At 40.5% G+C, this 13,701-nt stretch overlaps 1 protein-coding gene across 4 annotated transcripts in view; it reads left to right on the forward strand.

Moving 5' to 3' along the window:
* Positions 1 to 8,785: 8,785 nt before the first annotated feature.
* LOC106069108 (uncharacterized) overlaps positions 8,786 to 13,701 on the forward strand; it is a 30,714-nt gene continuing 25,798 nt past the window's right edge. For all 4 annotated transcript variants that reach the window (XM_056028040.1, XM_056028041.1, XM_056028042.1 and 1 more), the window contains exons 1-2: positions 8,786 to 8,862; positions 9,948 to 10,007. In XM_056028040.1, the coding sequence (XP_055884015.1) occupies positions 9,950 to 10,007 (58 nt within the window). In that variant the 5' untranslated portion in view covers positions 8,786 to 8,862; positions 9,948 to 9,949. The remainder of the gene's footprint in view (positions 8,863 to 9,947; positions 10,008 to 13,701) is intronic.

The following is a 13,701-nucleotide window of genomic DNA, read 5'->3' on the forward strand; positions in this document are numbered from 1 at the left end:
AATTCTAGCCAGTGCTATTTATTATGCAAGTCCATCCTCGGTATGAGCATGAAAAGAAACACATAATGTTGCTTTCTCATTGTTTAAAGTATACAACTTTAAAATCATATACTAGGCAATGTTCACGTCGGATCTATTCAAACAAGGGTTAGCAGGCAGGATCTTTTGCTTTGATTGTAAACTATCGCAGCAGGACCGGATTTAAGGGAGGGCAGAATAGAGACTCTTTGAGTAGAAGACTCGACGACCATTTTCCCTGTAAATAAACGTTTTGACGATTTACTAAAGCGATATCCAGTTCTTTTAAGAGCGTCTGAAAAGCTGTGCGGACTGCATGTGTGGTATAACTCTTGATTGGAGCTTAATAATTTATCAAATGTGATAGCAGTCTGGGTGATAGCACACAAATTTGAAAGACTGAATTAGACCTAGCTTAAGGGAACATAAAAGACAGGCTCGAGCTAAATGGGAGATGGCATAAAGACGTCTTGGTGTTGAACCAAATAGATGTTGGAAATCAAGTGCCAGTCCTTCTTGTGACTGAATTATAGAGTTTGTCCATCGTGGTTCGATGATGACCACTTTGTCATCCAGGGGGACTGAGGGCTTTGCATTGGGGTTTTATGCCTCCTCATATGGCTGGTGAAACCTATGTGAGCCCGGAATGTTCGGCCGCACACTGGGCAGGTTATTCCAGCTGGAGCTAGTGTCGTCTGCCTTGCTTTTCTTTTCTGGCGTTTTTCTTCTGCCAGCGTTGTTCTTTTTTCCTCAGCAACCTGTGTGCCAGTTTCACAGCGCGATGCCATGATGCTCTGTCATGTGCCTCTGTCTCCCAGGGGCCTGGCTCTATGCTGAACGCCTTCAGAGAAGCTTTGAGTGTGTCCCTGAAGCGCTTTCTTTGACCACCTTGCGAGCGCTTTCCTTCGCTTAGTTGGCCATACAAGAGTCTTTTAGGGATGCGGTGGTCTTCCATTCTGTAGACATGACCTGCCCATCGCAGCTGGGACTGCATCAGGATTGTGTGGATGCTTTGCAGATACGCTCTTCGAAGAACTTCTGTATCTTGTATTTTGTCTTGCCATTTGACATTTAGTATTTTTCTCAGACATGTCATATGGAAGTGGTTCAGTTTCTTTGCATGTTTACTGTACACTGTCCATGTTTCTGAGGCATAGAGCAATGTAGGGAGGATGACGGCTCTATAGATCCTAGCTTTGTGTTTGTGGTGATACCACGTCTGTTCCAGGCAGTTTTAGACAGTCTGCCATAGGATGCACTGGCCTTGGCGATACGCAGGTCGATTTCACTATCGATTTTTCCATTTCTGGAGAGTGTGCTGCCAAGATATGTGAATTTGTCCACTGCGTTTATATCCTGTCCATTTATAGTGATGCTTGGATCCGAGTAGGCTTTCCCAGGAGCAGATAGATATAAGACTTCAGTCTTGTTTGTATTGATGGTAAGGCCAAAGTCTGAGCATGCTCTTTGTGACAGGTGGGGAAATGTGACGTGTGTTTGGCACGTTTTATGTCTAGGGGATGATTATTTTTAAAGCTATCACACTCCCACTTATCAGCATATGAATCGGGAGCAGACACGCAACGAGACAAAGCAATGAAAGATAGATACAAAAGTTAAAATAAAGGAAATTTATTTACATAAATATACATATAATAATAAAAAGGGGGAGGGTTTGCATCTATCTCTAATATATCCTATATTTAATCATCACTCTTGCACATAATAAGAGAGTATGTCACTTTGTCCTCTGACTTAGCTGGTATTCCTGTTGATGTCGCAGCTGGCTGTGTCCTGGCTTGAGGTTCTGCAGCTGGAGGTGGCGCTCTAGCGGATAGAGGGACGCCGGCGATATAGTTCTTGTGGAGTCTCAATCCCCAAAATCTATTATCTGTAGTGGGCACAGTAGGGCGGGTGGCCGGCTACCGTGGGCACAAGGTTACTGCGGGCAGAGCTGATCTGCCGTGGGCAGCGTAGTTGACAGGATACGTCCAGTGAGTTGCCGAGGGTTGGCGTAGCTATGACGTCTCGCACAGATCTGACTCTATAGGGACGTCGCGCCTAATAGCTTGACAGGCGGGCTGTCGAATAGGCGGGCAATGCCGATAGCGCCAAGCAGTAGAGTTGAGTAGTGTCGTGTAGACACTGAACAGCAACAGCAAATAAATAGGCAAGCGCAGCGCTGAATAGCACTAAGCACGACTGCAGGTAAATAGATCGTTGATCCAATAACTAGGCAATAGGTGATTCTTGATAGCAGCTAGGCAAGTGAAGCGCTGATAAGCACTAAGCACATAAATAGGCCAGTAGGCAAATAGGCAGGTAAGTAATCCGATAAATAGGCAGGTAACTCTTGATAGCAGATACAGTGCTGAATAGCACTTAGCATCTAAATAGGCAATAGGCGATTCTTGATAGCAACTAGGCAAGTGCAGCGCTGATTAGCACTAAGCACATAGATAGGCCAGTAGGCAAATAGGCAGGTCTCAGTAGGACAGTGCAGTGCTGGATAGCACTCAGCACATAAATAGTAGGTGATTCTTGATATCAAACAAATAGGCAGACACCTGAGGGAGGCTGCGGATAAATAAAGACAAGTTAGGACATGTCTCTCATACATCTTATCGATGCCCTCGTCTGAGGTGCATTCGTCAGATTGGTAAAATTGCTTTAGAGCATAAAGGGGAGATGATGACAAATGGGATTTGGAAAATAGATGGCAGATAGTAGCAATATAAAAATGTACATGAAAGAGAACGTAATAATATAAAAATGTACATAGAAGGGGAAATAATAATCTCAAATAAACAACACAGGTGGATAGAGAAAGAAAAGGGGGGGGGGTGAGTTGGGCGGTGGTCAGCGATCCAGATGGTTTGTTTACATATGACCGTGGGTCGAGAACAATGGAGCGTGCTTGAATGTCCCTTCAAGCGTCGCAACTCTCATTAGAGTAAAATGAGTAAAGGGGAGATAATCCATTACAGGGAAGATAATTCATATATCTTCTCTAAACGCAGTATCAGTGCGCTAGTAAAATTATCAAGGCGGTCAACCGAGATAAAGGAAGTAGACTAAGATGTACAAATATATACATGGTTGCATCAACGATCAATTGAGCAACGTAGCATTAATAGATTAATGCAATACATAAATAAATACATAGGACATGTTTATGTTTTCTACTTACGCCAGTGAGAAATACACAATGCACTAATTAAATATAAATGAACTAAGCAAAATACACATGATAAAATCCAATGGAAATATACACAGAGTAATTAAGATGGAACTTGTGATTAAGTTCGGCTTACCACCAGGTATTCCTCTAGGAGAGAGAATAAGTGATATAGTCCAGACTCGATAGATCAGCTCGAATGAAAAAGAGAGGGTGATTTGAGTTGGTTTACTATATATATATGCCTGAAAAGTGTGGGCGGACACCGGAAATGTCCTAGGCTAAGAATTAGCTTACACGTGGGTGGAGTCCGACAAGCGACGCACCTTGGTGTATCACGCGGTATGTTGACCAGGGTAATCTCTTAGATCAAAGAGAGACGTGGGGGGAAGAGTGACCTGCATTCCACCCAAAGGGGGGGGGGGTCAATCGCGGCGGACATCCGCGGATAAGACTAAAGAGAACGTGTCTATCTTTGCCCCGGTCAAGGGCAGATAAATGAAAGGACTGGCCTAATTTTCTCCAAGGTGGTGTCAACCGCGACCGTCCTTCAGACATCCGGCGGGCAAGATAAAAGAGATTGTGTGTTTACCTTTCCCCGATCAAGGGCAGATGAATGAAAGGACGCGCTTTAGCTATCTCCAATGTGGTCAACTAAGTCTAGCCTGGAGCGGAAAAGGTGGTGAGGGTGGAGAATTCAGGGGTAGGATGGGGAAATAATTAAAATAAAATAAATAAATAATGAAAAATAATAATTAATGCTGTGATAATTTAGAGCGACTCTGACAGCGAGTTTTTGACTTGTCACACTCTTGAGAAGTCACTGACGATGCTCTGCAGATCGTTTTCAGAGCAGGCATTTAGGGCACAGTCGTCAGCAAATAGCAAGTGTTAATTATGATCTAGGTTCACAGTCAGCAATAAACAAACAACAACCATTAGTGTCATGGCGGAGAATGATCCTTTATTATATTGAACGCGTGCACCTTTGCGCACCATATCAACATCCCCTTTTCTTTAAAAAAAATAAAAAAAATAAAACATTTCGGGGAGTATCATAGAAAAAAAAATAAAACAACAACAACATAAACAACTAAACGTAACATACATGTATACGCTTCAATCAATATGAAACATATCACATTTAAAAATCAACATTCAATAGTTCATTAAGACACATAGTCATTGAATCTTGTCGGTTTCTTCAACTGATCCCTTGGTCGCAGGGAATGATGAGTTGATGAGTGGCGAACGTGTTGATCCTGAGTTCTATTGTCCTGTATGTTGTTATCAGTATCGGGAAATATATCTTCTTCTGTTTCTCTGTTCGGGTTAATATGCACTCTGTTTCTTTGGTACACTGCACCATTGTCACCTCGAATAATGTAAGCTCTCTGATTGACTTGAGACTGGATTCTTCCACGTCTCCATGTAGGGTCATTAGGGGATTGGAAATAGACCATCTGTCCAGTTTTCAGCTGACCTAAATTTCTTGACCTCTTATCATAAGATGTTTTTACACTCATCTGACGTTTTTCTTTCCTTCTCATAATGTTCTCTTGACAAGTCTCTGATTACTGCTGTATTTGTTTTTGATTTTGCTTTAAGCCGCCTCGGGTTGAATAGGCCACCATCAAATCTGTATGATATATTTATTCCGTTGTTTACTCTATTTGTGAATGCATCTGTCAGCATAGTGGAGAACATGATACTGAACAGTGTAGGTGCTAGGACACAGCCTTGTTTTACCCCGTTTGATACTTCGAAGGGCTCTGATGGTTCTCCACTTTCTTGAACACGAGCCTTCATGCCATCATGAAATAGTCTCACCATGGTTATGAATTTTTGTGGACAGCCATACTTTGACATGATCTTCCAGAGTCCTTCTCTGCTAACAGTGTCGAATGCCTTTGTTAAGTCGACATATATTAAGAACAGTTCAGCATTTTGTTCTTGGCATTTTTCCTGGAGCTGCCTTGCTGCAAAGATCATGTCAATGGTTCCACGCTTTCTGAAGCCGCACTGGCTTTCTGGTAGTAGACCATATTCTATGTGTTGCATGAGACGATTTAGTAGGATGCGTGCAAGGATGTTCCCAGCAATAGAGAGAGAAAAGATATTCCTCTGTGGTTGTCGCAGATCTGGTGGTTTCCTTTTCGCTTATATAAATGAACAATTGTGGCATCTTTAAAGTCTTGTGGTATTGACTCTTTTTCCCAAATAATTAAGAAGAGCTTATGAAGTCTTTCAATCAGAGCTAATCCACCTTTTTTGTAGACCTCTGCGGGAATGGAATCAGCCCCTGAGGCTTTTGCGCTTGCGAGCTGTTGAATGGCAAGATCGGTTTCCTTTATTGGTACTTGCTGTAGCCTGTCTATGGCCGCTTCATTTATGATGGAAGGTGTATTGAGAAGTGCTCTGCCCAGCGTTTTAGGATTTCTTCCTTATCTGTCAATAGGATTGTCCCATCAGCATTTAATAGAGGTGATGAGCCTGACTTTGTGGGTCCATAGATATCGTTTTTAGGGTGTATGGGGTATCTAGGAGGGGTAGCACCTCTAGTGGACAGGCAGCCGTACCCTCTTTTTGAGGGTAGCTTGGCTCACTCTTGGTCCCCACTCGGTACCCAACTCTCACCTGTGGCTCCCAGAAGCTGTAGCATGCGCAGCGGCCACACCCCGGAAACGGCTTTGACTGGCCGGCTAAACCAGGTAGAGGGTATCTGACGTGTCCATGGCACTCAGTACACTGAGGTTATGTCAAACCTAGCATGTGAAGTCTGGACTTGGCGGCCTGTGCGTAACGTCACAAAACTTGACTAATCGGACAGAAAGGCAAGTACCAGAACAGTGCTGTGGAGCACTCAAGAGCAGGACAACACACACGGAAAGTCTCTGGTCATCCACTGCACCCAAACTTGTCCCCGGACGTCCCCAGATGATGTCATAGCAAAGTTTTACGAAGAAATAAACTCCAACTTACTTGATATTTCAAAAACAGAAAAGCTACTAATTCTCGGTGACTTCAACGCAAGAGTCGGCTCTGACCATCACATCTGGAAAGGAGTCTTAGGTAAATTTGGGATAGGTCAATGCAACAGCAACGGATTATTACTACTCCAGACCTGTGCTGAACACAAGCTGCTCATATCGAACACAATATTCAGTCTTCCAATGAGAAAGTGAACTTCCTGGATGCATCCCCGCTCAAGACACTGGCACCTCATAGATTACGTCATCACCAGACAATCTGACCGTCAGGACATTCGTGTCACCAAATCTTGCTGTGGGGCAGAATGTGGAACAGACCACCGCCTCATCATCACAAAACTAAACATTTGTATATAACCAAAGAGACGTCCGCAAAAATCTAAACCCCTAAAAAGGCTAAACACGGCCAGCTTAGCAGATGACAAAACTGAAAAGTCGCTTGCAGATGCGATAGAGAACTGCCTCAAGTCCACCCTTCCAACTGAATCAAATGTAGATAAAAGCTGGGAATGCTTCAAAGTAGCTATCTATAGCACAGCATTAAACATACTCGGTCCTATGGAGAGAAAGCATCAGGACTGGTTTGATGAAAACAGTACTGAGATCAGAAAACTATTAGACGAAAAGCACAAGCTCCACAAATTGTATCTGAACAACCCAAACTCCCAGTCCACTAAAGATGCATTCACAAACATCCGTAAAAATGTGCAAAAACAGCTACGCCAAATGCAAGATACCTGGCTTAGCAAGAAAGTGGAAACAATACAGGAATTTGCTGACAAGCACGACATGAAGAACTTCTACCATGCCATAAACGATATCTATGGACCCACAAATTATAGACAGTATTAAAAGCATGGGATAAAACGATATTATTAATCAATATCTATTCTTTTTAAGACACATTAGGAAGTAATATGTAGGCATGTAGTTTAAATATTGGACTATCAGTGTTTCGTTATATTTTAATTTAGGTGACGGCCAGAGACGATAGACTGCGTAACGACTGCCTGCTACACAAGTAAATATCGGTATCACACTAGTAGCAGTGGCGTAGCATGGTACCCGTGGGCCCGGATTCAAGAACATCTTGGTGGGCCCCCCTTCAGCTAATAAGACAAATTTAGTGTTTGACAAAAAATGAGTAATCTAAATGTAAAGACATTCCAATTTAAAGATCGTATCTTTTTTTAAATAAGTAATTATGTCATAACGTGTGATTCAGTTAGGACTGCATAGAAGTAATAGTGTCTTAAAAGTTAATGTTTTTACAACTTCTTAAAAAAATTAAACGACTTAAAAGTGTTTCAAAAGAACAAACAAATGATCTTCCTAAGCTCTACTGTGGGCCCCAACTGGCCATGAGTCATGGGCCCAAGCGTAATGAACTCCATCTCCCCATGGTTGCTAGGCGACAGCTGTGGGCCCCTATTGGTCGTGGGCCCGGGTTCATTGAACCCCTTCGCGCCATGGATGCTCCACCACTATGTTGAAGTACACTAGGTTTTTGCATTATTTTATTTTTTCGCTGTTAATTTTTATTTTTCTATTCTATTTGGGGCCACCAAATTCACTTCGCATAGGGCCGCCAATTATCTAAGGTGGCCTTGACTGGCAGTTCTGAAAAGTACTCGAAGATTTCAAAACAAAATATTCCGATAACAAAGTATTATCTGCTGGCCTAGCATTAGAAGAATGTGGAGTCTAAAGGAAGAAATTGTTAGGTTCCTTGAAGGACAATGACTGTGATTTTGTTAATAATATTTCTATTGAAGAGTTGAAAACAGACTTCATGTTTATCAACGAAAGCATTACAATTTGTACAAAGCTATTCTATTTCTTGAGGCCAGCAAATGAAATTAAGTTTTATTGTTTTCCTTAGCAGAAAGGTGAAACTTTCTTGTGAATTGGTTGAAAAGTACAAGACCTATTTTTATTCCTTGAATGTGGAAGTTGAAAGCAAGACGTCAAGAACTTGGAGAACAGTTTTCAAAACCCTCAGCTCTCCATTTAATGCAGAAGCTGGTTCAGCTCCAGAGGACATACCTCCTAGCAAATTATAACCTGAAAGAGAAGTCCCAGTCAGTTCTTTCACGGGAGTTTCATGGGTGCCAGAAGCTGTATATCCACACTTAAAAACTTTGCTGCTAAACTTTCACATTGTTTGGAACCACATTAATCTGTGAAAAATTTTTTTGTTTGAAAGGTACCAAGTGTTAGAGCACGTCGATGCTGATTGACTGTATTTGACAGCAGCCACAAGAAAACAACGACTAGTAAGCTAGTTCGACAGTTTCGGAACTTTATGCACGAGAGTAAACAATTATATACTTCACATTAAGTACTACTATACATTTGTGGTGAAATGTTGTGATGTAAACAAACAATAGCGAAATCTTAAAAAATCATTCTTAAAAGTAGTTCCAGAAATTGCTAATTCTTGTAATTCCTCAATAGGGTGTGCAAACAAAAAATATATGCGGCCCCCCAGTTCCCAATTTTTTTTTAAATGCGGCCCTCGGCAGAAAAAGGTTGCCCACCCTGCTCTAAAGCACACCCAAGAAATACGCACATTTTAATTCAGCGCAAGCCCAAAATAAAACTCGTCAAAACGTTTGGACAAAAGTGAATAGAATCATGATAGAATCTTCTGTGCACTGCAAACTACAATATTTGGTGTGTGTACGCAATTGAAGTAGAATTCTGCCTGTGTCATTTGAGATGACAAATATTTGTTTTAACTAGATCCAATAATTTCGTCTAGACTTAACACTAAAGTTCATTGTTACTCACAATCTTGTCATGACTAGATAGATAAACGGTCTAGTAGCACGCTCAACCACAAAGCAAGTAGAACTATATGTTGTAGAACTATATGTTGTAGAACTATATGTTGTAGAACTATATGTTGAACTCAGATAACAACTTTTTTTATTACACTACTCCCCACATTTCCATTTTTATTTTTCTATTTCACATTTCGTCATTTCTCAAATCTTCAGATTACACTCTCGCGACATTTCCAGTTACTGTTTCACCTTGGAGACCCTTAGAGACGAAGATGTATAAAAAGGTTTAGATCTAGACTAGATGTTGTAAAGTTGATATAGACGAAGATGTAGACAATATAAAGGTTTAGATCTAGACTAGATGTTGTTAAATTGATATATACGAAGATGTATATAAAGGTTTAGATCTAGACTAGATGTTGTAAAGTTGATATAGACGAAGATGTAGACAATATAAAGGTTTAGATCTAGACTAGATGTTGTAAAGTTGATATAGACGAAGATGTAGACAATATAAAGGTTTAGATCTAGACTAGATGTTGTAAAGTTGATATAGATGAAGATGCTGACATAGATGAAGATTAAGATAGAGAGCTTAGAGACGAAAGTGTAGGCCAACCTAACAATAGGACGTGTAGTTTTTGTTCTTCCCATCAATGTGTACTTCCGTACATAATCTTAGTTTAGATCTATTTTTTGTTTCTACGGGGATGCAGTGGGTCCTATTTAGCGTATGTCTTAAACCAAATGTTACGCTCGCTTGACAGAGATTTTTACCTAATGATGATATCATAATCTTTGGAAACAACTTTTGAATTGATTCTACGCCATGGATACTTTTTGCTTCATAGTTTTTAACGTCTTTTTCCATAATTATACCATTTAGTTCAATTAGTTCAACACTAACACTGACCTATATGATGAACAAAACACCCCCTTCCTCCTCTTGCCTTTTTTTTTGTCTTGAAACAGAAATGAATGTTTGGATTACCGCTTACTTGGAAGTGTTCATTGACTTGGCAGTTTGTACAGGTAGGTTCATCTTGTTTTGACTTGACTTGGCAGTTTGTACAGGTAGGTTCATCTTGTTTTGACTTGACTTTTCAGTTTGTACAGGTAGGTTCATCTTGTTTTGACTTGACTTGGCAGTTTGTACAGATAGGTTCATCTTGTTTTGACTTGACTTGGCAGTTTGTACAGGTAGGTTCATCTTGTTTTGACTTGACTTGGCAGTTTGTACAGGTAGGTTCATCTTGTTTTGACTTGACTTGGCAGTTTGTACAGGTAGGTTCATCTTGTTTTGACTTGACTTGGCAGTTTGTACAGGTAGGTTCATCTTGTTTTGACTTGACTTGGCAGTTTGTACAGGTAGGTTCATCTTGTTTTGACTTGACTTGCTATTGCTACATGTTAGTCTAGCTTGTTTCAACCAATGAAATTCAATTCACACAAACCCATGATTTCTTCTCCACGTAGAGACTGGTGTGTAGACAAACTCATTAAACATTTCTATAGAACAACACTGAACCCATATTATATAGAGTCAAATAGAAATTCATAACTTAACAAACATTCAAATGTAAAACTTTATCACATTAATTTTAATTGAAAATGTACATTTATAAATCAAGATTTGAATGATGCAGCTACGAATCATAAAGCCTACTTATGAAAGACTGGGCAATGTCAACCACAACCCAGACCTTTTCTCAGGGTTGACTCTTGAAACTTTTCCCCTTTGCGCCTTCTCCTGTCCATGTCAACAGTCCCGCCAGACGCCAGTCCAAGTACTTGGGACAAATTCTAGTCATTTTTTGCACCATCAAATCAATTAGAATCTAAGTAGCATCTGAACAATTAGTGCAGTTGTAATTTGTATAAGTTAATGTTGCAGGAAACTAGCATAGGCTTATCAGGATTTGATGGCCGACCATCTATAATTATACATGCAACCTTCTGAATTTTAAGTAGACACATTTTAGCCATTAACTTCTTCTGCGTAGCAACTTAACAAGCAGTACTTCCACTAAAATTCAGTTGTAAGGATACGCTGCTGTTTTAATACAGAAGAATAGGCCAGTCCGTAGTTCATGTCCGACTATGTATTATTATAGGCTTGCAATTCTTTGCACTATAAAGGTGTCAAATATTCTAAAGCTAGTTAGTCGTGACGACTTGATTTCATTTGCACATAATTGGAATATGATAAATGTTGTTTGTTTGTTAGTATGGTTGTTATTGGGGTTTTTTTTTTGGGGGGGGGGGCTTGGAGAAGAAATCCTTGCCAGTGGGCTTTCGATGTGATAAATGTGAAAGTTCTTTGAACAAGAGTGAACAGTGCACTCCCCTTGGTAGGCCTAAATGTATTTACTATTTAAGTCTTGCGGAGTCAGCGCTCGATCAAATAGCAAGTGCAACAAGTCCACCAGTTTACCACGGAGCACTGGCAGCAGCAGGTGCAACAAGTCCACCGGTTTACCACGGAGCACTGGCAGCAGCAGGAAACCAAAAAATACGAGCAGCATCATCATGAATTAATTGAATTTTATTGGCAGATATCTCAGGCACCGAGCAGATGTCTTTGAGCGTTCGGTTTGTTGATGTCGAATGTATTTGAGAAGACTTCCTTGATTTTGTCCCTGTTGCTCTGAGAGACGAACTGTCTGTCTCTAACGTCATTGTCAGCGAATACATTAAGTACAGTGTGTCTAACTTCATTGTCAGCGAATACATTAAGTACAGTGTGTCTAACTTCATTGTCAGCGAATACATTAAGTACAGTGTCTAACGTCATAGTCAGCGAATACATTAAGTACAGTGTGTCTAACGTCATTGTCAGCGAATACATTATGTACAGTGTCTAACGTCATTGTCTGTGAATACATTATGTACAGTGTCTAACGTCATTGTCAGTGAATACATTATGTACAGTCTGTCTAACGTCATTGTCAGTGAATAAATTATGTACTGTCTGTGATTAACGTCATTGTCAGCGAATACATTATGTACAGTCTGTCTAACGTCATTGTCAGTGAATAAATTATGTACTGTCTGTGACTAACGTCATTGTCAGTAAATACATTATGTACAGTCTGTCTGACGTCATTGTCAGTGAATACATTATGTACAGTCGGTGTCTTACGTCATTGTCAGCGAATACATGATGTACAGTCTGTCTAACGTCATTGTCAGCGAATACATTATGTACAGTGTGTGTCTAACGTCATTGTCAGTGAATACATTATGTACTGTCTGTGACTAACGTCATTGTCAGTGAATACATTATGTACTGTCTGTCTCTAACGTCATTGTCAGCGAATACATTAAGTACAGTGTGTCTAACGTCATTGTCAGTGAATACATTATGTACTGTCTGTGATTAACGTCATTGTCAGTGAATACATTATGTACAGTCTGTCTAACGTCATTGTCAGTGAATAAATTATGTACTGTCTGTGATTAACGTCATTGTCAGCAAATACATTATGTACAGTCTGTCTAACGTCATTGTCAGTGAATAAATTATGTACTGTCTGTGACTAACGTCATTGTCAGTGAATACATTATGTACAGTCTGTCTGACGTCATTGTCAGTGAATACATTATGTACAGTCTGTGTCTTACGTCATTGTCAGCGAATACATGATGTACAGTCTGTCTAACGTCATTGTCAGTGAATAAATTATGTACTGTCTGTGACTAACGTCATTGTCAGTGAATACATTATGTACAGTCTGTCTGACGTCATTGTCAGTGAATACATTATGTACAGTCTGTGTCTTACGTCATTGTCAGCGAATACATTATGTACAGTGTGTCTAACGTCATTGTCAGCGAATACATTATGTACGTCTAACGTCATTGTCAGCAAATACATGATGTACTGTCCTCGGCCAAGGCTACGATGGTAGCCCCGATGATGGATTGAAAAATATCCAAAAGCAGCCTTTGTCATTTGCGTGTCTCACAGACCTTTAGAGGAAGGCGAGACAACTTTAACCTTTAGAGGAAGGCGAGAAAACTTTAACCTTTAGAGGAAGGCGAGACAACTTTAACCTTTAGAGGAAGGCGAGACAACTTTAACCTTTAGAGGAAGGCGAGACAACTTTAACCTTTAGAGGAAGGCGAGACAACTTTAACCTTTAGAGGAAGGCGAGACAACTTTAACCTTTAGAGGAAGGCGAGACAACTTTAACCTTTAGAGGAAGGCGAGACAACTTTAACATTTAGAGGAAGGCGAGACAACTTTAACCTTTAGAGGAAGGCGAGACAACTTTAACCTTTAGAGGAAGGCGAGACAACTTTAACCTTTAGAGGAAGGCGAGACAACTTGGTATCAGATATTGAGATGGTGATGCCGAGAACTGGCAGTCGACAAGGCCGGCCATAAGCATAAGCAAAGAAGGCAGCCGCCTAGTTATTGTTAGAGTGGAGTCATTAGCCAGACTAGATTTTAAATAAATTGCGTACTTTTTTCTTTTGAGGCCACCAAACTCACTTCGCCTAGGGCCTCTAATTATCTGAAGAAACCCGTGCAAGATTAAAAAACACACACACACACAATAAATAGATATTTTGGATTTTCGGCACAATTTAGGTCACGTCGTGCCCTCTATAGAGACCAAAACAAAGACTTATCTGGGCTAAATAGTTTACAAGATAGAGTCACTGCCTGCTCACAAAGCACTAAAAGTCTAAGATAAAATCAGCTTGTACTTGTAGATGT

The sequence above is a fragment of the Biomphalaria glabrata genome, chromosome 4, assembly GCF_947242115.1.
Source record: "Biomphalaria glabrata chromosome 4, xgBioGlab47.1, whole genome shotgun sequence".
NCBI lineage: Eukaryota > Metazoa > Mollusca > Gastropoda > Planorbidae > Biomphalaria > Biomphalaria glabrata.